General features: G+C 57.8%; 2 protein-coding genes across 3 annotated transcripts; both read left to right on the top strand.

The window, feature by feature from the left end:
* The first annotated feature begins 1,208 nt into the window (after positions 1-1,208).
* Positions 1,209-17,334, top strand: EWSR1 (EWS RNA binding protein 1). Of its 2 annotated transcripts, XM_086623678.1 has the most exons (14): positions 1,209-1,332; positions 6,646-6,832; positions 8,221-8,388; positions 9,138-9,352; positions 9,747-9,927; positions 12,734-12,771; positions 13,333-13,365; positions 14,106-14,224; positions 14,828-14,957; positions 15,393-15,515; positions 15,600-15,777; positions 16,179-16,276; positions 16,760-17,027; positions 17,251-17,334. In XM_086623678.1, the coding sequence occupies exons 3-14, from the start codon at positions 8,348-8,350 to the stop codon at positions 17,288-17,290; spliced, it is 1,464 nt and encodes a 487-aa protein (XP_086479804.1). In that variant the 5' UTR covers positions 1,209-1,332; positions 6,646-6,832; positions 8,221-8,347; the 3' UTR covers positions 17,291-17,334. The 2 variants fall into 2 exon arrangements, with proteins under 2 accessions (XP_086479804.1, XP_086479803.1); XM_086623677.1 differs by lacking the exons at positions 1,209-1,332; positions 6,646-6,832 and having other exon boundaries at positions 8,313-8,388; positions 12,737-12,771.
* A 2,116-nt stretch (positions 17,335-19,450) lies between these two features.
* On the top strand, positions 19,451-25,721 carry GAS2L1 (growth arrest specific 2 like 1). The gene is made up of 5 exons (XM_086623556.1): positions 19,451-20,095; positions 22,209-22,316; positions 22,591-22,687; positions 22,999-23,311; positions 24,557-25,721. Exons 1-5 carry the CDS (start codon positions 19,451-19,453, stop codon positions 25,719-25,721), a joined length of 2,328 nt encoding a protein of 775 aa, XP_086479682.1.
* Positions 25,722-26,450: the final 729 nt, after the last annotated feature.

The following is a 26,450-nucleotide window of genomic DNA, read 5'->3' as shown; positions in this document are numbered from 1 at the left end:
GAGAGTAGAACAACTGATCACCTACACTCAGTTGTAGGCAAAGAGCCATGGGACGTTGGTGGCGTTTCCTGCCTCCTGAGTAGTGAGCTGCCACAGACAGTGGCATACTCGATCTGGTCAAGGCTTCTTGGTTAAGATCTGTGCCTTGAGTTCAAGGAGGCTGGCTCACGAGTGACACGGGCTTAGATCCCAAAAGGTGTTTAAATTCCAGGCTCTCACAGGAGTCAGTAAATCCCTTTGAGAACCTGATGTTAAGGCTGTCTTCATGCTGCTTCTTGAGCTGTAACTAGAGTTTATCCTAAACCAAACTGCACAAAGCTGTTGGAAGTTGGCTGGTGCCTGAAGTTTGATCCGGCTGGTCCGTGGCAGGAGGCTGAGGTAGCTCTTCGGCTGGTGAAACTGCAGCGCCAGCGGCTCTGGGCTACCCCAGCCACGCTGCGCTGCCGATCAGATCGCCGCGGCGGAGGAGGTGTTTGCGGTGCTGCCTTCAGGATTGAGCCAGAGGATGGGCAGGAGCGGTCCTTGAGTGACAGCCTGGCCTTGAGAATGAGCTCCAGGGAAGGTGCAAGCTGAGAGCTGATCTCTCACTGGGTGCGGAGGCACTGGGGCAGGAGTAGCTGTAACTGGGATAGTCTGGTGATCCAAGCCCTTGGATGCTCCTGCTGATTGCATCCTTTGACGCCTACATAAAGTCCTATTTTTCAAACTATTGGCTGGTGGACATGAAGAATATTCAGAATAACTTCATTGAAACCTTAAATAGAGTTTCTTCTAGTGAACACTAAAGCAGTTTTATGCTGAAGTTACTGACTTTGTGCAGTTCTGCCCTCTGAGTAGTCCCGCTCCCCGTGTTAGCCCTCGGGAGGTACCCGTGAGTGGTGGTGGGTGCCCAGGCTATTAGGAGGAGCTGGATGCTTTCGTGTTTTGCTTTGTGTAGAGCAAAGGTGTGTTGTGAAAACGTAGGAGGCTGTCCCTCCGGTCCTGGCATTGATAAACTGCGTTTGTAGCTTGATTACAGAGCTGAACTGAAATTTGCAGTAGCGCCCAAACTTTCCCAGCAGCCTTGGCTTGACTCTGGTTGCTTTCAGTGCGTCAGGTAACACAGATCCCCCAGTTTGCGTGCATCACTGGCACAATCCGTGTGTATCTCTGCAATGCCTGTGAGTCATTTCTGCATGCAAATTCAATTTGTATCATTTTTGGAGCAGACGTACGGGCAACAGAGTTATGGAACCTACGGACAACCCCCCGACATCAGCTACACGCAGCCCCAGACGACTGCGACGTACGGGCAGACTGCGTATGCATCGTCCTACGGGCAGCCTCCTACCGGTAAGAGCCCCGTGCCTGCAAGGCCTCACTTACCCTGGGCAGAGAGCTGAGCTCAGGTGCGCGGTGGGGAGCTCGGGCCCAAACCATACCCAGTGACTCTGGGCAGCTCTGATGTGGAAAGGGTTTCCTTCCTCAAGGGAAGGGCTGAGGAGTAACCAAAACGTGCCCGTTTAATTTTTCAGGGAACTTTTTGGGTGCTGTGGAACTAAGCACGGCTGCAGAGCGTGCTGTGTTTAGAGCAAAGCAGATGTGAGCAGCACAGCAGCACTCCCTGGGAGCTGGCTGTTTTCTGGCTGCTCCGGAGAACCTGTGTCCTCAGTGCTTCATTGCCCAAAAATCAAACCAGTGGAAGTGGTGTATGCCTGTTCTCATGGCGTACCCTCTACTTTTTGTCTTGTGCTTCCCCCAGTAGAAGGGACCAGTACAGATTTGAGTATCCTGCTCATTCTCGCATGGAAAATGCTGTCTCATCCTGTCTAAACTTGCGGTGTTAACCCTTTAGGTATCACTTGGTTTTAGCACTAAGCCATCCAGGACCAGAGTGCACGCACACAACGTCAGTAAGAATTTGCTAGGCTGCAGTGCTGTTTGCCATCTCCACATCTCCGTGAAGTCTGAGTGGCGTAATTTATGGATAAAACTTCCTGAGCACTCGTGACAGCCGTGCCGAGACGTTTCGGGTGAATCTAACCCCATTGTCTTACCGCTTCCTAAAGGGCAAACAGGCACATCCAGCCGTCCTGACCGCCACCTTTGCATGTTCCATCTTGTCTTTGCATTTCCAGTGCAGACGCCTACGTCACATGTTCATTAATGCACTGTAAACTCTTCCAGCCTGTGCTCTTTAACTGGAGTTCTGTACTCAGGAGTGTCTTAGCGTCTGAAGGAAATTCTTGAGGTGTCGTTCAATCCAGATCTATTTGGACCGAGTGTTCAGGAGACTTTGAAAAAGCAAATTTTCCTCCAAGTAATGCCTCGGGTGCTGTTTTCTGCAGATTCGTCCTTTGCTATGAGAGACATTATAAACATTTATTAGAGTGGGAGCTTTCTTAAATACTTCCCAAAGCAAGGGAATACCAGGACAGACAGGCAGTGGGCTGTCTGGCCACAGAAGCATTGAGGAATGCTTCACAAGGAAAAGGTGGACAGAAAATGTTAACCTATAGTCTATCCACTTAAAATATACAGCACTTAAAATATCGAACATTTACACGGATAAGGGAAATTTCTGCCTGGCAGTTTGCACATGTCCTGCAGAATGGGACCAGTACCAGCCAGTGTCGCTGCAGGTTATCTACAGGGTTTTTTTCCTTTTGTTTCCTTTGTTTAAAAGTATATGGATATAAATTGGCAGCAAAAAGGATTTATAGACTTCCAAAATTCCTTTCTTTGAAATATTTAAGTCACTTAATCCTTACTACAGACTCTGGTCCTGTGGGGGTCACAGAAATCTGTGTTGTTTATGTTTTTCTTTGTCCCTTAAGAGTATATTTGCTGGAGGAATAATAATGTTAAGCATCTTTTCTGCACAGCTTCTCTTTTTTTAGGCAAAAGGCTTTGTTTTCTTTTCATCAAAATAAACCAAAACTCAGGCAGTGGTCAAGCAAAAGATCATATCCGTCCTTCAAGTAGGATTTTCCTCAAGCCACGTAGCGTTGGTCTTTGGCAGGACTGTTGATGTTATTCTCCAGGCAGAGGGCCAAATTATATTTATTTTTCCCACACCTGCCTCTCCTTGAGGAGCCAGAGCTCTGCAAATGGGACTGGTAGTGCTTCAAGCCTCTCTTCCTCCCTCGGTCTCTGCCTTTCATACTAAATAAACCCCGGGGTGTTGCCTGGGGCCTTACGCCCTAAAAGAGGTGCAATTTTTACGGTTGAATCTCAATTTATTTTTCCTAGGCATCGCCTTTTTGTAGCAGAGGGATGTCTGCAATTCCTTAAAAGCGAAGTGCCTATTTTTGTCTTTAACAGCCTACTTTTTGGGTAAGATGCCATTGTGGTCAGGGAAATTCAAATCCTGTGCAGATACACCCTCTCAGGACTGTGCAGGAACCGCAGACAGTTCCTCTGCATCGCCTCGAAGCCTGCCCGGGGACCTTTCCGTGCCAAGCACTCTGCCATCCAGCCTTGCACTGATGCCTGAGCTGCCCGAGGTGAGAGTTACCACCCAGGCTGCTCTCCTTCCCTCCCGGGGGCTGCAGGAAAAGGTGTCTTGGAGTCACCCTCTCACTTTGTCACGGAAGAGAGGGGTCTGGGAGCCTGCAGGCTCCGCTGCAGCTCCCTGGACATCAACTGGATTAGGGCATTCATTGGCACAGGCGGATCCGTGGTCGTGGTTTGCTCTTTAGTCACAGCAGTGTATAAGCATGAATTACAAGGGTAAATAAAGAGCTGCATCTGCTGGGGTTACTGGCTTCTGACAACATCCTGTGGGGGCAAAGACATCATTTCAGATGTTCCGAGTATGGACCTCCTTTAAGTAGCTGATAAAGACAGGGCAGCCCCTGCTTCTCTTTTTACCTGTGAAATTGAGTTACGTATATTTTAAGTTTTTAATGTATTTAGAATTGGAAATGAACACACCCACAGCTGACTCAGCGCCCACAATAACCTGTTACACCGAAATGGAGCAGAGAGAGGACAGCCTCTGCGTCCCCTTCCCCAGACCCTCACTGGTAGAAGGTAGGCATGCCAGACAGGAGTCGGCTCGTTTTGGGCACACAGCCCCTGGGTAGCTTTGAATACTGCTTGCATCAGAGAGAAGGCTTCCAAAACTGCTGCTAGCTGGCGTGAAGCTGGCTTATTTCAGAAGAAATCTCTTCGAATCCAGTATTTTCAGCTGATGTTCTCCGAGGACCAAATCCTGCAAGCTTTCCCTCCGCCCAAAGAATTCCTAGAGTTTTGCTTGCAGGCTTGGATACTTTGAGAGGAAACCAAGCCACAGAACTGGACTTCTCAAGCAGGTTATCAGAGTTCTTTTGTTACCTTTTTCTTACAGTATCTGTTCTGCAGACTCGCTGTTTATCTTACCAACTGGTAAGGAGGAGAGAGAAGTGTTGCCATGTAAATACCCCCCTCAAAAATACAGCTCTTGAGGATTTTCAGAGTATCTAAACCAAATTGTCGAAATGAAAATTTAGACCAGTGGGATATTAAATCACTGCCTCTTCTTTTTCTGGTACAGACCCTCCCTGCGGAGCACGCTCACGCGAGGGGAATGCTCCATCTAGAGCTGAAGTATTAAAATTCAGGATTTGGTTTTTTTTCTCCTCCCTTTTATTCTATTGACCATGCAGAGCCAGGTGTCAGCAGACTGGATCGCTTGCTTGGAGAGGTTAGTGCTGCCGTGGAAAAGTTCTGAGAGAGGGGGCCCAGATGTGGGAGGACCGTCCGGTGGCTCCGAGTCTGCCTGAGGACAGCCAGGGCTGTGGCTTCAGCGGCACTTACTGCAGGCTGTACTTAGGCAAACAGCAGGCTTGTGTAGTGAGTGGTCAGGCTTCAGCCAGTTCAAATAAGGATTCCTTTCACTTCTGGTGTCGGTGCTCCCTGTGGAAGTGCTGTGGTGGCTGACATTTACGTGTTTAGCCTGTATAAAATTGTCCGAGGCTTTAAAAATCAAGATCGTTTTATCCCGTTCAGCGTCATCCCGTTCACCCTGCTCAAAACCACTGTGCTTTTCAGAGAACCTCTCAGCAAAAAGGAATAACAGCCATGAAAACTGGCTTGCTAGTGCTTCGTGCAAGTTATTTCCTGGTGGGACACGAACTTCTTGTTCCCAGGTCGGCAGCCCTGCCGTGTGGAAGTCAGCCCATAGCGCTCAGCGGGAGGGTGAGAGCGTGACCAGCGTCGGGGGTCCAGGGCAAGAGGAAAAAGGCTTGTGGGAGCGGGCGGGGGTTTTTAGGCTACCTCTTGCAGGTGACAGTAAGGGTGGACAGGCTGTGTCCCCATCGTCAGGATCTTGAGGCTAACTGGAAAATTCTGTCAGGACAGAAAGCTGAGGTTGGGTTTTTTAACTAATGTGCTGTGCAAACTTCCTCCTCTCGCTTCTCTTCCTCTTTACTGGCTGATTCAGAGAGCCTTTGGGAAGGGTCCTGATTTTGTGGCAGGGACAGCGAGAAGTGGAAGTACCGCGGTGCTTCCGGAGGGCACGCTAGGTTCTGCTGGAAGTATGTTTGTCTTGCAAATTAGGGAGTTGAACTAAAAAGCTACAGCACGATTTACCTGAAACGCTGTATAATTAGAAGGAAGAGTATGTGACAAGTGTCCTGTGTTTATTAAAAATAAGAAGTGATGGAGAAGCTGTTATCTTGACGCAGTTAAGATCACATCAATAAGACACGGACCAGTTGGCTGCTCTTTGGCAATCGATGTTTGATATTTTAGTAAGTCAGCTTTTGCTAACAAAACTTTTAATTGATCTTTTTTCATGTAAGTCTCCCGTTTCGTTATTTGTAAACCTGCTCACAAGGTTCTTAACTATAAAAAGCCACCGTGTTAATTCCGGGTTTATAGTTCACCTGTGTGACAAGCCGAATGGTCGGCTAAATTATACGGCAGCGGCTGCTGGAAAGAGTAACTTAGGTGGAGCTGTTTCAGGATCTTGGATGTTCTTGTAAAATTGTTCAGAAATAAATGTATGATCTCTAAGCCTTTTAGCTAAAACAAACTGAAATTCTAAGAAAAGCGAAGCTACATGAAACATCAGAAGCTACTTTATGTGTCTTTTTTGACCTTTCTCTTAAGTTAGAGCAAATGTAAAGTGCTTTTCTTTTGTATCCAGAATGGCTGATGGAAAATAAGATTTCATAAATGGCTCAAAAAGACTCGTCAGGTCAGCCTGGTGCCATTTTGTGCTTTTATTTTTAAAGAAAGCGGAAAGGATGGGACCGTACTTCTTAAATGGGTTGGTTTTCTTTTACTTTAGGGCTAACAGGAGCTTTGTTTAGTCTTCCTGTGTCCAGAAGACGTGCCTCAGCTTGCCCTGCGTGTTGTTACATTAGCTGTGAGCAAACAGCCTTTGGATGCTGATGGAAAGGTGGCTTCCAGAAAGCTCCTCGGAGCGTGGTTTTGGGGTGGTGAGGGTAGAGCTGGAGCCATAGGCTGAGGCTTCCCAGGGCAGGGGGCTTCTCCGAGGAAGGCGAAGGGGTGGCATGGGCGAGTTCATCGTTTTCCAGTTTCATCCATGATATTTTTGCAATGGTACAATGGGTGCCGTGCCTGAGATCTGATTCACCATCAACAGAAGCGCGATAGCCTGAGAGGTGACGAGCGAAGGTCGCCGAGCTAATCTGATGAGGCTGTCCTCTGTTGCAGGTTACACCGCCCCGACTGCCCCCCCGGCGTACAGTCAGCCCGTCCAGGGGTACGGCACAGCCGCCTACGATACGAGCACCGCTACGGTTACCACCACCCAGGCTTCCTACGCAGCGCCGTCCGCCTACGGCACCCAGCCCGCCTACCCAGCCTACGGGCAGCAGCCAGCAGCTCCCGCTCCCGCAAGGTAACATCTGGTTCCTCTCCTGCTCCTCAGCCTGCGTTTGCCCTGCCACTGGGGAGAGCCTCGGCACACCACCAGCTGAACTGGGGCCCGCTGGGTTTGCTGACACCTTTCCTCTGCCTGTTGGTGCTAGAGCTCTGCTCTTGCCGCATCCGATCCCGCCGCGTTCCGGGGCTGGGGGAGGCAGCGTAGGTAGGTTCTGCTGTGGCGCGGTGAGTCAGCGCTGTTACTGGGAGATGAGGAGAGCAACCAAGCGTCAAAAACGGGCTCTTGACTCATGGTGTGGAACAGAAAATGGACCAGTCTGGTCTGATCTTGAGTCACAGGGTCAGGCAGGATGCTGTTACGTACTGTGACTTCTGGAGTGGATGCACATGCGGAAAACCATTTCCTTTTTAAATCTCTTGTGTCTGGGCACTGGCAATAGTATATTTAGTTTAATTGTTTGCTCAGGATATGAAAGATTTAGAATACATAATGGAAACTCACTCAGTAGTCAGGGAAGACGGCTGTATTCATTTACCTGATGTTTGTAGCAACCACTCCAGTAAGGAAAGGCGAGCTTGGCACAGCTCTGTCCATATCTGTCAGATTACCCTTCTAGTATGAATCCTGACATCATTTAAAATAATTTTTTCCCAACTTGTACAACAGAAGTAGCTTAACTCTTTTTACTCCGCTCTAATAAACACTTAAGAAATTATAAACAATATGGGACAGATATAAAAGGAGACGTGAATCACATGCAGAGGGTTCTCTTTATTTTCAGGCCTTGTGGGTAAATACTAAACATAGAATAGTTTGGGTTGGGAGAGACCTTTAAAGGTCATCTAGTTCAACCCCCAACATCCTTTCCCTTTCATTGGATGACGTGTATGAGGCAATGTCTGCTTGCACTGGATTCTAAACTGAACAATGGTGCATTTAACTGAGGACGTTTCTGGCTGCTTTTGAGCTAATCCTTTCCAAGCGCCGTGCGAACGCCGCTGGAGCGGAGGGGCCGTGCTGCTGACCGCCTTCCTGCCCGTTTCACGACCCTGGCTCGGTTCGAGAGCCAAAGCCTAAATCCCTCCCCTTCGGTTTCATAGCTCAGCTGGTGAACAGAAGCTGCAGTCCTCTGTTCAGCTCCCTGTTCAGGATGCTTCCCAGGCCTTTCCTGATGGCGGGGGAGGGGGCAAATACCCAGTCGGCAGGTGCTGAAATGTTCAGTGTTTAATGAGCACGTATTAGCTGCCGCCAGAGCGACTGACAGCGATGCGGTGCCAGCTTGTAACGCTACCCAAAGAAATAGGTAGTGCCCTTCTGTCTCAGCGGGGATCTGAGCACCTTCACTGCTGCCAGAGATGGGGGTTTGCACCAACGTTTCCTTCTTGTTCCATACTGCTCCGTAGACCCCAGGATGGCAGCAAACCGGCAGAGACCAGCCAGCCGCAGTCGAGTACGACAGGTTACAGCCAGCCCAGCCTAGGGTATGGACAGAGCAACTACAGCTATCCTCAGGTGCCTGCCAGCTACCCCATGCAGCCCGTCACCGCGCCTCCCTCCTATCCTCCTACCAGGTAACTCTCCCAGCAGGCCAAGCTGGTGTGGGAACTTGTGGGTTAGCTCAGGCAAAAGGGTTTTTCTCAAGGGATTTCAAATGAACAGCTGTAAAAAGAGTTTTGGTGTCCGGGAGGGGGGACGTGTGGTTCTCCTTGGTGTACTACGTTTCGTAGGTAAGATGAGGCTGCGATTGAGCACATACACCAATGTGCAGTAGCAAGGTGTAACGGTGTTGTCATTGTTTTATTTTAAAAACAAATGTTTTTAAAATAAAATTTTCTAGATACGGAGTGTGTTACAGTGACCTTTTGCTGCCTCCTTATGCGTGGCTTTGCCCAGGGGCTCACCGCTTCCCCTCAGGTGTCTTTCATATGCTGATGCTGACTTGTAAAGTGCATGTTTTGAAGTTCTTAAAGCCTGAGATGGGTGAGGGGGGACCGTTTTATCATCCACCAGCCGAAAATATCCCAGTGCCAAGGCAGAAAGGGAGACTGTTACTTGCGTTACCAGTGACTCTTGCCCTGGCGCTTCCGCCTCTTCCTGGAGGTAGGAATAAATTGTGAACGATGGCGTGGATTTTGCCTGTAGCAATCTACCAGGTTTATTTTGCCTCCTGGCACCAGAGTAGCCTCCACAGGATGACTTCACCTTTTAAAATGGTTTACGACAGTACGTATGGCTTATAATTGCACTACCTTCCAGCGTGAGCCGTTTTGGCAGCCTGATGCACTCATCTTTCCACCTTCACAATGCTTTTGTCTTCCAGCTATTCCTCCACGCAGCCAAGCAGTTACGATCAGAGCACTTACTCCCAGCAGAGCACCTACGGGCAGCAGAGCACCTACGGACAGCAGACTAGCTATGGCCAACAAAGCAGCTATGGGCAGCAGCCACCACCAACGAGTTACCCACCCCAGACGGGATCCTACAGCCAGACCCCCAGCCAGTACAGCCAGCAGAGCAGCAGCTACGGCCAGCAGAGTGAGTGTGCTGAGCAGAGCTGCGTGGTTGTGCAGGAAGGGGCCGTTCTCCCTCGCCCTTGCACGGTGGGCTGCCTCTGAAGGAGGCTTGGTGTAACTTTGGGTCCAAAGCTCGTAGCTGCGTTGAGAGGAGAGCGTACCGTAGCTGGATTTTGCCCTTTCTCACTGAAAAACGACTCGCCTGGGGCAGGGGCAAAGGGCCGAACCCAGAACTCGGTTCTGCAAACAGGAATGTGGCACAGCTCTACTCAAACGAACGCTGTCGCTGTAAGCAAATGGTTGTCACAATGATGTTCTGGTGCTGAAGGCAGGTAAAAGGGCTTAGAAAGGGGACAGGCAGCTTCGACCCACCCTTGTCTGCAGCTCCCTAACATTTCTCTTCCAAACTTCCTCAGGCTCGTTCCGTCAGGACCATCCCAGCAGCATGAACATGTACGGACAGGAATCCGGAGGCTTTTCAGGCCCAGGAGAGAACCGGAATATGAGCGGCCCTGATAACCGGGGCAGGGGAAGAGGGGGATATGATCGCGGAGGCATGAGCAGAGGTGGGCGGGGAGGAGGACGCGGTGGAATGGGGTAAGAGCAAATCTTTTCTCCTTTTACCTAATTCTGGTTTACCCATAGGATTTGAAATGGAAAGAAGGGACTGAAAGGTTGACGTTCCCAACAGTACTTCTGTGGGGAACATCTCTGTAGCAGCATTGCTTCTAATTCATGGCAAAATTATCCTCGGGGAAATAGGAGCAGGATCTACTTTTTTGATGTCCTGCAGCTGGTTGGGCCCGGGGGGGAATTAGGGGTGTTGCTAAACCTGGAACTTTCAGCTCCCTTCGTGGTCACGCAGAGGTGAAACCCTCTGTGGAGTTTAACAGTAGCTCTGGATCGAACACACACAAACCTTCCGCCAGGTCCAGGAGTCACTCCCTGTGCCTCAGTAGTGGGCACCTTGCCAGTTCAGGTATGTACAAGGCAGAAGCCTCGTGTCAGCCCCACGTTACGCCGTCAGCCTCTTCGCCTTGGCAGCAGCGCGCGGAGCTGTGCCCGGGGCAGACTGCTGCTGTCGAAGCCATGACTCTGAGTGGGCAGAACACTTAGAGCTTGGGTGGAGCGTGAAGAAAGACCCCGAGAAAGTGAAGGGATCTGGCTCGGCTCCCCCTCGGAGCTTTCAGGTGGTCTAAATCAGTTTGGCCATTTTAACTGATGGCAAAACCTGGTTTGGTAAACCTGTGCCTTCAGGTCAGCAGCGTGTCTCCCCGTCTGGGATGTTTGTTTTGCGAGGAAGGACTGATCCCAAAGGCTCCTAAGAGAAGGAAGAGGTAGCTTTGTGTGTGTTCCATCCCTTCACACCAGTCGTTCAGAGCTATGCAGAGTGTCCCTAGGTGCACACTGGAGATGTGGCGTGGGATGCGCAGTGCCAGCCCTGGTACTTGGCAGGGCGGCCGGAATTACAGCTTCTCCTTGATAGGCAACTTGTGGAGGTGTTTTACGGCCTAGTGGCAACCAGAGTTTGGCAATCGATAGTCCCATTCTGCATAGCTCTGTCGAAATGATTTGAAGTGGCATGAAATCTTTATCGGAGAAATACAACTACCGGTGTATGGAAACGGAAGAAAAAGTCTGGCTTGTGTCGGAACGCATCTGGCTCGAATTGGCTTGAGTGGAAGAGAGTTCCACGGTTCTGCATAAAGATTTCACCCATGATGTATTTATCTCTAATGGTTTAACGTAGATGTAGACACTTGAAATGTCTATCATCACATCTTCAAATTTCTAGCCCCTTCGGAGCTTCTCATGCAAAAGATTTGTCATCCCGTCTCCGATTTCGCACCCTAATCCGAGCTTAAATTGTGTGCGTAGCCATTCCCACCTGACTAGACCGCTGCGAAGGGCCCCCTGCTTTATGGACTAGACTTTCTGCTGTCCATAGACAAGGTGGCCTTCCAGGGGCGGGTAGGGCAACTCGGCCCTCTTAGCATGCTGTGGTGATGGATTTCAGTGTCTCCGGCAGGTAAGGAGCTCGATGTTATTAACGTGCCCTTTTTCATTGACTCCGTTATTTTCTATTTTCATTGGCTGTTAAACATGGAAACTTTTTAACATGCTTTGTCGCATTTATATGCTACAGGTTACAAAGTGAGAGCCTTGTATACACTTCAGTACTTAAAAAGTACCCGTACTCAGTACTCAGCCGGCAGCATAATGAAAAGTGGGACTAGACACGGTGTCCATATGGAGAGGAAAAATATACATAGAATATTTTTAACCAAATGTATTCGTTGTGTAAATGGAATCCTTCTGTAACTTTGGTAACTGCCTACTTGTTGTTTGGTAATAAAACCAGAGGAGGTATAACATACTACTTTAGAATTGTGTAACGTTAAAAAGTGTAAACGTCTGTGTTTAAAAAGAGAGACATTACGTAAATGGTGTGTACTTTAACAAAAGGAGGCAAAGCTGCATGCAACAGCTTGGAACTGTGTATTGACGACGTTTTTCTTTCCCGGTATTAGAGGTGCAATACTTGCTAGAAAACAGACGGTGCTCTCCCTCCTCTGCTCGTCTCCTTCCAAACAGCTCTTTTGCCTCTCCGAAAAAAGAGCAAGAAACATCCAAATCCTTTTCAGGTGGCATTTTCCTAATTGAACCGGCGCTCGAAAGCAGTCTTAGCTGAACGCTTCAGCCAAAGCTTTCGCCGAAAGCTGCGGCCATGCCAGCTCGCGCTGGCGCGTGCCGAAATCTGCCGTTCTGGTCTGTGTCCACAAAGCTGCACCCCAGGCCTTCGAGCCCCTGCTGTACTCTGTAAGTTCTCCCTCCACACAGACTTGTTAAATTCAGTCGTGACCCGAATGTATGGCTTTATACCGAGGTTTTTAGCGGAAATGTCATCCGGACTGTGTTGTAGGTATCGCGTGTGGTTGTCTCCTCCCTTTTTAACTGTTAATGTCAGGGACCCGCGGGCTCGTTTCGCTCTCGTGCTGCGAGAGGCTGAGGGTGCACCTTTATGGACACACAGAGGGGAGGGAGTTGACCAGCGAACGACCCCACGATTTCTCTGAAGCAAAAAGCTCCATTTGTCACGCTCGAAAACGGGTTTTTTTTGGGCCAAGTATTGCACTGCTAATACACCCGACGAGTAATGCAGAGGGTACCGACAGCCAAGTGGTGTCTAAAACCAGACAAGCGAGGTTGCGTTATATGTAAAGGAAATTTTGAGCGAGCTGCCCTGAAGAAAGGCATAGTGCCAAGATGAGAGAGAGAGAGAGACAGATGCATTGTTTGGAGATGTTTAGCCAGTGCCCTTCTTCCCAGTGAGCCGCAGAGGCTCAGAGCGGCACTGGCTTTGTAAAGGGAAAGGCCTTCATTTCTTCGTTTATCCCCCCAGCAGCGCTGGAGAGCGAGGTGGCTTCAATAAGCCTGGTGGTAAGTTTTTGAGCATTACAATGGATAGTGTTAAAAAAAAAAAAAAAAAAAAATTAAAAAAAAAAACTTGCAGTCAGTTTTTAGAACAAAGTGTAATTTTTATTCGTTTAAGTGGTTAAAATGACATATGCAACAAGACTGTAATGGGTACTGCCGGCGATGCGTAGGGGTATGCGGTTACAGGACACAGGGTAACGTGGAGGAATTGAGCAACCGCTTCTGTAATTTGGGGAAAATAAATGGTTTGGATTTAAGACATTTTTTTGGTAAAGTAACTTTTTAGTAATGGACGTAAAACTGATTGGCCTGGTAACGCACTAAAAAAAAAATAAATAAAAAAAATAAGAAGTGTAATAGTGGTTAATGGTTCGAAAGGCGGCTAAAAATAGCAAACCCATCCCCGAGTAAAGGGGCATTGCTGATTTTTTGCAATGCCAGTCAGCTCCAGTTTAACCAGCGCCATCGAACGGCGGTTTAAGTAGATAGTGTTGTGTGTGTCGGCTCCTCGGCCCGCAGGGCGCGCACTAACACGCCTTCTTATGGTTCTTTCCCGCCTGGCAGGACACATGGAAGAAGGACCGGACCTTGATTTAGGTAATTGCTGATAACTGCTGGGACTCTCCGAGATCCTGTGCTCGGACTCTGCCAAGATGGTGTGCTCGTCGGCCGCTCCGCACGGGAGCTGCAGGCGGAGCAGGCGTAGCCCCGCGCCATGCCCTTCCGTAGGAGCGTGAGGACGCTCCGCCGTTGGCGGTCTCTTCCGGGCCGTTTCATTTATTCCTTGATTCATTGGAACAGCTGGACTGGTGGAAAACCACATGTGTTCATCAGATGCTCCCTGTCCTCCGCGGACACTGGGGGAGCTTTTGCGGAGCTGCTCTGCGGTTCGGTTCAGGCAGCCTTAGCCCACGGCATGGCCGCGCTCCAGCCCGTCCTCTCGTGCCACCCTGTCGCCGTGTGGCTCTTTCTTCCTCTGGCCCAGGCGTGGCTGGAAGTTACGCGTCAGCCTTCCAGGATGGGCACGCCGCTGCGGAAAAGGGGGGGGTTAGCGCGGCGAGGGAGGGGTGGATGTCCATGTGGGAGAGCCTGAAGGGCGCGAAGGTCTTCCTCATGTCTCGTCATGGATGTGTCCCGTTATAACAAAGCGGTTCTGCTGGCACTGGGTGGGTGTGGGTGTCTGTCTGTCCGTCTGCCCACGTGCAGGAGGTGGTGTAGAGTCGCCACCCTTGGCACGAAGCCGCAGGTGGCCGAGGGGCTGCCGTGACCGGAAGCGCTCCGTGCCGTTGTGTCGCTGCCTTCCTCTCCCTGCCATGACACCGTGAATTATCTCCTAGGCCCACCCATGGACCCAGACGAGGACTCGGACAACAGTTCGGTTTACGTGCAGGGACTCAATGATAACGTGACCCTGGAGGATCTGGCAGATTTCTTCAAACAGTGCGGTGTCGTCAAGGTGAGAAGGAACACGCGTCGGCCTCCGGCTGGTGGGGCACAGGGGAAAGGGATTGCCCACCTCCTCCCTGCCTCCACCTTGCTCCGTCTCCCTTTAGCCCTTCATTCCCAGGAGCTGGGAGGTCGCTGGCTGGTTGGGCAGGATGATGACCGCAGCCTGGCCTTGACCTGTAGTTCAAGCTTTTCCCAAAGAACCTTGACAGGGTTTGGCCCTCGTGATGCGAGGATTGGGTGTGCAGGAGCACCAGCGCTTACAGCCGTGGAGGAAACGTGCCCCTGGGGGTCTGGCACGGGTGGGACATGTGACAGCGTGAGGGGTCGGGGTGGTGGGGAGAGGATCCAGCAAGGATGCGGCTCAGTTCCAGGCACACACGGGAGAGGCCTGTTGGGCCAGAGAGTGCTGCTCTGGGCCGGTTCCTTCATCCGTTGGGTTGCTTGGGCAGTAGCTGCCACCCGTGGTGAGGCAGAGGGGCCATCTCCTCTGCCACGGGGTTGCCAAAACAAGGCTGGGTTGTCTCGAGTCGAAAGCAGATGGGAGGAGGGCGAATCCTTGCTCAGCTCGTGGGGAGCTGTGACACGAGGTGCTGTTTTGCTGTCCCACCAGATGAACAAGAGGACTGGGCAGCCCATGATAAACCTTTACATCGATAAAGAGACCGGCAAACCGAAAGGAGACGCCACGGTCTCTTACGATGACCCGTCCACTGCCAAAACAGCTGTCGAGTGGTTTGATGGTGAGTACGCGGGGTGCGTTTTGGGACGGAATCGGTTTGTTCTGGATTGCTGAACTCAATTCTTGTCCGACCGAAGTCGGCATTTCTGTCCTGGGCACGCGGAGGATCGTAGTGGTTTAAAGCCAGCTCTGGGTGCTCAGGCTTTTCCCCAAGAAGTTGCTGGTTTTAACTGGAACAGATATGCCCGATGCTTGGGTTGAGGTTGTCCTTAGTTGCCCGGGCTTCTGTCACCTGTCACCTCCTGTAGCGGGAGTTTATCTTCATCCCACGAGTGGAATTTTCCCCTTCTGCTGCCTTTGACCCAGGTGAAAATTCCCCCTGTGATTAAGGAGTGGGTGCAGTTGTGTGTCCCGTGGAAAAACGCGTGCGATGCCTGGACGTGGTGAGTGCCGGACGCACAAAGTGACGCTCTTGCCGTTGTGTTCCTCCTCCTAGGGAAGGATTTCCAGGGGAGCAAGCTCAAGGTTACCCTCGCGCGGAAGAAGGGCCCGATGAACAGCATGCGAGGCGGGATGCCGCCACGCGAGCAGCGGGGAATGCCTCCCCCGCTCCGCGGAGGTAACGTCCGTGGTCAGGGAAGGGCACAGCCAGAGATTCAGCCGTGCTCAGGGCCTCCTGGGATTCACAGAGCCTTTCTTGCAGGTCCAGGGGGACCCGGTGGCCCAGGGGGACCTGGCGGCCAGAGTGGCCCCATGGGCCGGATGGGAGGCAGAGGAGGAGACAGGGGTGGCTTCTCCTCTAGAGGACCACGGGGATCCAGGGGAAACCCCTCTGGCGGGAGTGTCCAGCACCGAGCCGGCGACTGGCAGTGTCCCAATCCGTGAGTATCCCGCACTGCCTGCCTGTGCCGCGCGTCACAGCAGCTCCGCGTGAGCCCGGCACCTCCATAGGCACTGCCGCGTGGTGGCTACAGCCCTCTCTCATCTCGGAGCCCGCAGGACGGGCCCTTGTGTCCCAGGTGCTGGCCGGGACAAATAGGCCTTTCCCAAAATAACTTGCTGGGCCTTCCGAGGAAGTTCCTTTCTTCCCTCCGGAGCAGGCAGGGCTGGTGTCGCTGCCTGGGAGGACGCGGCTGAGCCAGCAGCCCGGCCGACTGCTCCGGGTCCTGCTGCGCAGCTCCTGCATCTCCTGTCCTGTGAAGGGCCAGGCAGCCCCCCGGGAATCACTGGTCCAGGACTGGGAAAACCGTCCCGGTCGTTGCTAACTGGTGTTTTTACCCAGGGGATGTGGAAACCAGAACTTTGCCTGGAGAACAGAATGCAACCAGTGCAAGGCTCCCAAACCAGAAGGGTTTCTTCCACCCCCGTTCCCCCCTCCAGGTACGTGTGTGGTAGAGTTCCCAGCTGCGCCGGAGGCGCCCGGGTTTCCAGTGAGCCGCACCCAGCCTGGTTCAGGGCTCCCGGGGAGCAGCTGCTTCCAGCCCCAAGAGCTACTGGGGCGTCATCCCTCCTCGAGCTGGGAAATGGAGGCTGGGAGCGCTCTGCTCTCTCTCTCACCCCAGCACTTCCCAGCTCTCCTCACGCTGCCGGATTCCTTCCTTGGGGCTGTCTCCAGCTCCCCAAAACACGGCTTTCACCTCGTTAGTGCCCGCTTAATTAGCCACAGCTCTGCTGTGCTCACCATGCTGCCCTGCGGGGTTGGTTGCCCTCTGGGTTCCCGACAGCTCCTGGATGTTCTCCCAGTGTTTGTGCTGGAGCTGGACGTGCCAAGCTCAGTGGGGCAGGGTCGGACCAGACGGAGGAGGGTCCAGAGGGGCTGCGTGTCCCCTCCGGCTGCTCTCAGGGGCCTTTCCTCTCTGCCAGGCGGAGACCGCGGCAGAGGCGGCCCCGGGGGCATGAGAGGCGGGCGAGGAGGTGGCCTCATGGACCGCGGGGGACCCGGTGGCATGTTCAGAGGAGGCCGCGGTGGAGACCGAGGTGGATTCAGAGGAGGCCGGGGTATGGATCGAGGTGGCTACGGAGGAGGCGGACGGCGAGGAGGAGGGGGCCCCGGGGGCCCACCGGGACCCCTGATGGAACCCATGGGAGGCGGAGGCAGAGGACGGCGCGGGGGACCGGGAAAGATGGACAAGTAGGTACAGGGGTGGGCAGAGAGCGGCTGGGGGGGCCGGGGCACCGCTGGGGAGGGGGCAAACCTTGGTCACCAGGGAAGGTGAAAGGGGTGGCACTGGGATCCTGCTCCTTCCCTGCCCAGGCACCCAGGCTGGGTGTGGGTGGTGGGCGAGGACCCTTCCCTGGCCCGGGCAGGGGGTCCCAGGGGCACCGCCACTGATGCCAGCTCTCCCCACCCACAGGAGCGAGCACCGCCAGGAGCGCAGAGACCGGCCCTACTAGAGCCGGAGCCCGCGGAGCTGCATTTACTACCAGATTTATTTTTTAAACCAGAAAAATGTTTTAAATTTATAATTCCATATTTATAATGTTGGCCGCAACATTATGATCCTTCCTTGTCTGTACTTTAGTATTTTTCACCGTTTGTGGAGAAACATTAAAACCAAGTTCAACGGTAGCGTCCCGAGTTATCTTTTTTTTTTTTCCCCCCCCTTTCCCCCCTCCCCCCTTTTAAAACCGGTTGTTTAACGGGAACTAAACCCCCGCGCCCCCCTCGGCGCGAGCATGGGCGCGAGCGCGGGGCCGGCGGCGAGACTGTACCGATGTCGATGGTTGTGACGGTTTTTTTTAAATAAAATTCCTGCTGTTTCTAACCGAACCGCTGGTGGCATCTCTTGAGAGCGTCCCTGCCCGGGGCGGAGGGGGGGGGACACGGCCCCGCGCCCCCCCGGGATGGAGCCGCCGGGATGGAGCCGCCTGTTCTGCACCTTCGGGGCGGGGGGGGGAAATGCCCCCTGAACTCCGCCCCCCCGCTGCAGGGGAGCGGCTGCGCTGCCCCGTGCCTCAGTTTCCCCACCTCCCCCCGGCCCGCTTCCGACGGGACTTCGCTCCCGGGAGCGGGGGAAGGGCCCGATCCTGCCCGTCCCGGGGCAGGGTGCGGGGACGCTGCGGCGGGCGCGGGCGGGGCTGCTCCGATTTGGCGGGGCGGGGGGGGTGGGGGGGAGGGGGTTCCCCGGAGCGGGTGCGGCTCCCCCGGGGCAAATCGGTCCCGGGCTGGGGGGTGCGTGTCGCCGGGTCGGTGTACGTGCCCCCCGCGCCCCCCCCGCCGTGCCCGTGTCCCGCGTGCCGGCCCGTCCCCGCCCGCCCCCGCCCGCCGCTCCCGTCCCGGCCCTTTCTGGGCCGCCTCCAACTTCCCGGCCGGCAGCGGCGGCGGCGGCGGCGCGGGGCTGCGGGCAGGCGGGCGTTCTCCGCTCCCCTCCGCTCCGGCCCCTCCGCGCCCGGCGGCGGATGGCGGCGGGGGCTGCGCGGGGCCGCGCGGCGGCGGGGCCCCCCCGGCGCTCGGAGCCGCGGCCCGGCCCGGAGCGCGGAGCGGGCGGGCGGCGCGGCCCGGCCCGGCGGTAGCGGAGCGCGGAGCCGGCGGTGAGTGCGGGGGGGGGTGGGGGGTGTGGGGGGGTGTCCCTGTGGCCCCCCCCGCGTGTGTCGTGTGTCCGTCCGTCCGTCCGTTCCTCCACCCCCCCCCCGCACAAGTCGGCATCTGCCTCGCAGGTGCTGCCCCTCTTCCCACCCCCCCGCCCCGGCAGACGGACAGACAGACAGACCGACCGACCGCCCCCCCGGGGCGGGGACCCCCCGCGCAGGAGAACCCCCCCCGGCAAAGCGGCCCCCCCCTCGGAGAAGCCGCCCCCCCGGGAAGGGGGGCCCCCGGGTATAGACACCCCCCCCCAGTAGAACCCCCCCCGGCAGAACCCCCCCAGGGTGTGGGGATGCCGGGGGAGGGCGGCAGTGGGGGGCACTGGGCCCCCCCCGTCCCAGAAGGGTGTGTTGGGGGGCACCAGCTCTGGCATCCCCTGGCCAGGGAGTGCAGGGGCCCCCTGGGTAGCCCCCCCCCCCAACCCCCCATAGCTGAGCGCTGGGGTCAGACCCCCACAGCCCCCCCCTCACCCCGGGGGGGCTCCTCCCTGCCCCTGGCCCCGGCTCCCTCAGGGTGGCACCTGCTCCCACAGTGGTGACACCCACCATGACTGGGCAGCTTGGGGGGGGGGGCAGGGAAGGGGGGCGTGTCCTCTCCACCGCAGCCCCCACAGTGGGGTCTGGGGGGGGGGGGTGGGCGTGGGTGACAAGTGACTCATTAACCTGGAGGGCGGGTCAGAAGGGACACGGGGGGGGGGGGGCACTGGGTGGGGGCACACAGGGTGCCGGTGCTGTGGGTGCTGGCAGGGCACAGGCAGGTTCTGGAGATGGTGGTGGTGACCCCCATGCCCACAGGGGAGAGGGGGGGGAAACTGAGGCACGGAGGGGGTCACCAGGGCGGGGGACAGCAGGTGACCAAACTGTGCTTGGGGAGGAGCCTCTGGTGGGGGGTCAGGGTGGGGTGGGGAGGGGGCTGCCTGCCCATGTCTGCCCATAACAGCAGCTGGTGACCCCCCCAGCAGGTGGCTCACCATGGCCGACCCGAGCCACATCCAATCGGCTGCCTCCAAGAGCATCCGCCCCTTCCGCTCCAGCGAGGAGTACCTGGAGGCCATGAAGGAGGACCTGGCTGAGTGGTTCAACACCCTCTACGACCTGGACATCCAGGTGGACACCTTCCTGGAGAGCCTGGAGACGGGCTGCCACCTCTGCCGCCACGCCAACAACGTCAACCGCACCGCCCTGGACTTCCAGCAGCAGCACCCCGAGGTGGCCGCCCACATGCGCGTCCCCCGGAACGAGGTTGTCTTCCAAGCCAAGAATGTGGTGCCCGGTTCCTTCATCGCCCGGGATAACGTCTCCAACTTCATCCAGTGGTGCCGGCAGGACCTCGGCATCCAGGATGTCCTCATGTTCGAGACCAATGACTTGGTGCTGAAGAAGAATGAGAAGAACTTTGTCCTCTGCTTGTTGGAGGTGGCCAGGAGGGGCTCTAAGTTTGGCATGCTGGCCCCCATGCTGATCCAGATGGAGGAGGAGATTGAGGAGGAGATGAGGGACCAAATGGCCTCCGGCGTGCTGGGCACGCGCCAGGAGAGCCGGGACCCCCAGGCACTCGCCTACCCCGGCAGGACCCGGCCCATCACCCTCTGCGACCTGAAGAACCTGGATGAGCTGGTGAGACTCGCTCCCCTGGAAGCCTTGCGCTTGGTTCCTGTCTGCCCACCCAACGGGCAGCTCTGTGGTCCACGGGAGGGCCTGTCTGTCCACGCAACAGGCTGATCTGTGGTCCACGGGAGGGCCTGTCTGTCCACCCAACGGGCTGCTCTGTGGCCTGTGGGGCCTCTCTATCCACCCAACCAGATTGGCTGCAGCCCATGGGATGTCCTTCTCCACCCACCCAACCAGGCTCTCCGTGGCCTGTGGGAGGTCCCCTCTGTCCACCCAACCAGGCTCTCCGTGGCCTGTGGGAGGTCCTCTCTGTCCACCCAACCAGGCTCTCTGTGGCCCGTGGTTGGCCCAGTGGAGCCTCCTGACATCGGGATGGGTTATTTTGGTGACCGTGGCCATAATCACAGGGGGAACGTGGGTGTCACCACCTCTGCCCCAGCCACTCCCTCCCTGCTGGGACACACACACGGTGGTCCCCACTCTGGGAACCTGCTCCTGCCCAGATCCAGCACCTTGAGGCTGGTGTCTCCAGGGATGGACAGACGGACGTGGGGCCATCCCGGCTGCTCATGGCCACAATTTGGGATGTCGAGAGGGAGGGGAGGGTCCCCTCTGCAAGCTGGGGTGCAGGGACCACCCCCCACCGTGGGGGGCCAGGAGGCTCAGGAGGGATTAGAGGCAGGCTGGGTGCAGGATCCAGCCTGCACGCGTGGCAGTGGATTAATACAGGGACACGGGGAGGCGACACGGGGGGGACAGGGCGGGGGGACACGGGGGGGGTCTGCCCTCCCCTGACCCCCTAAGCTCAAAGCTGTTTTTTAATTGAAACCCCAATTCCTCATTAAGTCCCGCAGTCGCCATACTTGGGGGGTGGGGGGGCGTGGGGAGCATCCTGCACCCCCCCCTCCAGCCAGTGCCACTGCAAAAGGGGGTGCCCCCTGCTTCATTGTTGCTCCCCAAACACCCCCCCAGCCCCCCTGGCCGGGTGCTGCCAACCCCAGCTGCATTTTTCCGGGCTGCGTAATTCCTCGCCATCGGCTTTTATGGGCAGTGCTGGAGCCGGGGAGGAGCCTGACGGTGCCGGATCCGGCCTGGCTGGTCCCCATGTCCCCCCCCCCGGATGTCAAGACCCCCTCCCACTCCTCACTGCAGCCTCCCCCCCTACACACCCCGTGCCTCAGTTTCCCCACTCGAGGCTGACCTTTCCACCCAGCTGCTGCCCCGGATGGGAACCGGAGCGGCCGGATCCTGCCCCGGCTGGACCCCTGTGATGGGCAGAAAGGCAGAACTGGGAAAAAAAAAAAAGAGGAATTAGGCAAAAAAAAAGAAAACACCAACAAATTTCGGGGTGGGGGAGGCGGTGCTGCGTGTGTCCCCCCCCCGGGCCAGGGCAGGATGTGGCCGCGTCCCCGCGTCCCCCCGTGGCTCCCTGCCTAATCCCTGACGTCAGCCCGGGCCAGGCCGCGGGCAGGGCGGCCGTCCCAGATAGAGCAGGCAGCTGGCGGGCAGGCAGCGGGCAGGCAGCACGGTCCCACAGCCATGGGGGCCCCCGGCCGGCTCCCCCCCCAGACCCTTTTCTTGGTGCCAGATGAGTTAAAGCTTCAGGGGGGCAAAAAAAGAAAAGAGGTTTTAACCCTTTTCTGATGATGGATGTGGGGTGCAGTGGGGCGCTGGAGGTCCCTGCCCCATAGCAGTGTGCTTGGTGGGGGGTAAATCCCCCGTGGTTTGGGGATTACGAGGGGTGGGAGGGGGGATTTCCTTGTCCTTCCCAGTTTCGGGGTGTCCTGGGGGGTCCCAGAGTGGGTGGGCTCCAGGGGGCGAGGCTGGCAGCAGATGAAACGAGTTGTGCCTGTTCTCAGCCTGCTCAGGGGTGGCCGGCTGTGGGAAGCCCCCCGGGCCCCTCTCCCACGGCGTGTGGGTGCTGTGGGTGCTCCCCGATGCCTGGGGCTGCGGCAAGGGGCAAGCACGGGCAGGAGGAGGGCAGCTGCCGGGCTGGGACTAAGTGGGCTCCCCCCTCTCCGTGGGTTCTGTACAGCCCCTCCACCTGCACCTATCTATAGGGGCTGGCCCTATAGCTGGGGGTCTGCGCCCCACTGACCTCTCCCCTCTCTGCCGGCAGGTGCGGGAGATCCTGGGCTGCTGCTCCTGCCCCTCCCAGTTCCCCATGGTCAAGGTCTCCGAGGGTAAATACAAAGTGGGTGACTCCAGCACCCTCATCTTTGTCCGGGTAAGAGCCGCTGCGTCTCTCACCCCATCACCCACCACCACCACGCCGGGACCCCCCCACTCTCCTCCTTCCCCTGCTTCTCGGAGCAGTAGGGACCCATCCTGAGGGACCCTGTGGTGGGTGGGCTCCGGGCTGGATTTACTGTGTATGAGCGCCCCACATCGGGGACCTGGGAGGGCTGTTTGTGGCCAGTGCGCACAGCTCCCACCCCCAGGAGTGGGGTGGCTTTTTAGCCACGTCCTGGGGGACGGGCAGAGTGACGGGCTGTCCGCAGGTGCTGAGGAGCCATGTGATGGTGCGCGTTGGCGGTGGCTGGGACACACTGGAACATTACCTGGACAAGCACGACCCGTGCCGCTGCTCCTCTCTCTGTGAGTGCCCCTGGGGATGCCAGGGACCCCCAACCCCTGCCCCCCCCCCCCCCCGGTGCTCCCACACCTCACCACGTTTCACCGCTCCGGGCTCTCCTTTCCCTGGGGCTGGGCTGCTCGGGGCACTGATCCGGCTGAAACAGGAACAAGGGAGTGAGAAATGGTGGGTTTGGGGCCAAATTAGTTCCTGAGGTGATTAACCCCCAGCCTGGGAAACCCTGGCAGGAAAACGCGGGGGTGATGGCATGACACAAAGGTGGGGTGGGTGGCAAGGGATGCCCCCTCTGACACCTCAATGTCTCCATTTCCAGCTCACCGCCTGCCCCAGCCCCGCACCGCAAGCTTCCCCTCGCAAAAACCAGCTCCTGGCAGCTCCTCCCGCGCCTCCAGCCCCAGCACCCCCCGCCGCCCCCGGGCAGCCGGCCCCACCTCGGGGGACAGCAGCCACACCAAGACCGAGCGGGGTGGGCACCAACCGAAGGGTGTTGGGGACACGGGCATCCCGAAGCCGCCAGCCAGCGCCAGGCAGGAGGGGTTGCCCCCGCGGGGGGGGTCTGGCCCTCTGCCCGCCTCTGCCAGCCCTTCCAGGAGCCCCGCTGAGCCACGGGCAGCCGGAACGCTTAGGTAGGGCACCCATGGGTGCTGCTTGGAGGGGGGGGACACACGACTGCCTGCCTCTCAGGCCTCAGCCCCACAGCTGGGCCTAACCCCACAGAGGCCTCAGCCCCACGGCAGGCCCCAGCCCCACGGCGGGGCATTCGCCCCGCCGTGGGGCTGGGGCCTGCCGTGGGGCTGAGACGACCTTCCCTGTGAGGGAGCCAGCCCGTTCTGTAGGGGGGTGGCGGCCATGGGGGTCGTCGTTCCTTCCGCTCGCCCCCCCCCTCCCGCTCGCCCCCACAGGCTCTTCCCGCGCTGGCAGCGCGCAGGCGCAGTGCGCAGGCGGTGGAGGAGAGGGGGCGGGGCCTGTGGGCCGCCCGCCCCCGCCGGGTGGTGATTGGCGGGGAGGGCGGGCGGGCTGCCCAATGGCGGCGCGGCGCGGGGGGCAATGGGCGGGTGCAATGAGGGGAAGGGGGGGGACTGGGGGGATAATGGGGGGGCAATGGGGGAATTGGGATAATGGGGGGAATTGGGGGGGTAATGGGGGGCAATGAGGGGGCAATGGGGGAAATTGGGATAACGGGGGGAATTGGGATAATGGGGAGCAATGGGGGGAATAATGGAGGGCAATGGGGGGAATTAGGGGGATAATGGGGGGCAACGGGGGGAACTGGGGGAATTAGGGGGATAATGGAGGACAATGGGGGGAATTGGGGGGATAATGGGGGCAATGGGGGGGCAATGGGGGGAATTGGGATAATGGGGGAATTACGGGGTTAATGGGGGGCAATGAAGGAAATTGGGGGGGCAATGGGGGGAATTGGGATAATGGGGGAATTAGGGGGTTAATGGGGGCAATGAAGGAAATTGGGGGTACCATGGGGGAATTGGGATAATGGAGGGGCAATGGAGGGGAATTGGGGAGATAATAGGGAGGGCAATGAGGGGGAATGAGGATGCAGTTGGGGGGCAGTGGGAGAGAATGGGGGTGCAAGGGGGATGTGCAATGGGGGGCAATGGAGGGGGAATAATGGGGGGCAATGAGGGGGAATGGGAGGTGCAATGGGGAGGGCTGGGAGGGGAATGGGGGGTGCAATGATGGGAAATGAGGTTGCGACTGAAGGGGTGCAATGGGGAGGGAATGGGGGGATAATGGGGGGGCAATGGGAGGGAATGAGGAGTGCGACTGGGGGGAGGGGGTGCAGTGTGGGAGTTCACCGTCCCCCCCAGCCTCCCCCCTTCCCCCTTAACTTCCTCTCCATCCCCCCCCAGGTCCCGCGACCCCGCTCCCACCCGCGCCCGCCGCCGCTCGGGGGACAGCGACTCCTCGGCCTCCTCCGCGCAGAGCGGCCCCCCGGGCCCCGGGGAGGGGGGCACCCCCCGCCGCCGGGACCCCGGCCGGGGGGTCCCCCCGCCGCCCCCCCGCCCCGCCGGCCCCTCCCCGGGCGGAGCAGCGGCCCCGGAGGAGCGCGGCCGCTCGCGGGTGCCCGAGCGGGGCTCGCCGCGGGCCCGCAGCCACGGCCCCCCCGGCCCGCAGCCCGTGCTGCTCATCAGCCGCCGGCGGGACGGGCAGCACTCGTGGGCGCGGGCAGAGCCCCCCCGGCCCGCCAGCCCCGCCCGCAGCCGGACCCCGTCCCGCCCGGCCGCCCGCAGCCCCGCGCCCGCCCCGCGCCGCTGCTCCCTGGAGGAAGGGGCCGGGGGGCGGGCGGCGGCGGGGGACCCCCGGCGGGGCGGCGAGGCCGAGGCGGTGGAGGAGCTGGCGCGGCGGCTGCGGGCCCCGCTGCGGCTGGAGCCCGGGCAGGAGCAGCAGCTCTTCCGCCGGCTGGAGGAGGAGTTCCTGGCCAACACGCGGATGATGATGATGGAGGAGCTGGAGGACGGGGAGAACCCCCCCGCCGCCCCGCTGCCCCCCGCCGACTCGGCGTACTGCTCCTCCAGCTCCTCCTCCTCCTCCCTCAACGTCTCCGGCAAACACGGGCTCCCCGCCGAGGACGGCCGGCGGGGCGGCGACGGAGCGGGCCCCCCGCCGCCCCTGGCCCCCGGCGCGGCGGACGCGGGGCGCCGGCCGGCCCTCTCCAGCTCCTCCGACGAGAGCAGCTGCTTCCCGGCCCCCTGGGACGCCCGGGAGCCGCGGGGGGGCCCCGGGTCCGACACGGACTGGGCGCCGGGGGAGGATGAGCTGGCGGAGCTGGAGGAGGCCCCCGCCGCGGCGGAGCCGGCCGTCCCTGCGTGCCCCCGCGCCAAGCCCCGGCTGGACACGCAGCCCCACAGGAAGCCCTCGCGGATCCCCACTCCACGGGGCTATGGGGCAGCCCCCCGACCCCCCGCCGGTAACCCCGAGCCTTGGGGGGCTCTGCGGAGCGTCCTCTCCTCCTTCCTGGAGCCCACCTGGGGGCCACGGGAGCGCGAGGGGCTGGAGGAGGACACGTGGCCATGAGAGGCACAGCTCGGTGGCAGGCGGGGTGGAGAGAAGCCCCCAGCACCCTCCCGGGACATCATGGAGCTGCTGCGAGTGATGGCACCCACATGGAGAGGCCCCAGCCAGGCAACGGCCATGGAGCCAGGGTGGCCACGGAGCCGGGACTCCTTCACTTGATGACTGTTGGGGTTGGGTTCTGCAAGGAGCCCCCAGCCTCAGCCAGGTGCAAAGGGCCCTGGACATGCACTGGTCCCCATGGGGAGCAGCTCCATGGTGGGGGGTGGCCACAGTGTGGTCACAGTGGTGGTGGCCGGAGCAGAGCACTGCATCCCACCCGCCTGGGAATAGGGCTGGAAAAGAACCAGCTCGTCTAATCTTTGACTCTCCTCTTGCCTTCTTTCCTCAAGCGTCTGTTTTTGTGATCCTTGCTTCTTGGCTGCCTCCTCCTCTTCAAATCTTCTTTTCATGTCATTTTTCTCCTCTCCTTGTCCTGCACCTCTTCTTGGCATCTTCTCCATGTCCTTCTTCACCTCTTCTTGGCCTTCTCTTGTCTTCTTTTCTCGTTGTCTCTTTCCTCTTCTCTTTCTCCTCTACCTTTTCTCTCCATATCTGAAATGACTCGGGGACATGCAGCTTGTTGTCACAACCTGTGTTTTGGGGCAGGGCTTGTTCCTCTCCAGCCCCTGGCCGGCCACAGCAGTGTCCGTAGCCTGTGGTGACGTCCCTAAGGTGGGATGGGGCTGTGCA

The sequence above is a fragment of the Tauraco erythrolophus genome, chromosome 19 (assembly GCF_009769465.1).
Source record: "Tauraco erythrolophus isolate bTauEry1 chromosome 19, bTauEry1.pri, whole genome shotgun sequence".
NCBI lineage: Eukaryota > Metazoa > Chordata > Aves > Musophagiformes > Musophagidae > Tauraco > Tauraco erythrolophus.
The sequence above is the reverse complement of the archived record's forward strand: the minus strand, read 5'-3'. Positions and strand labels throughout refer to the sequence as shown.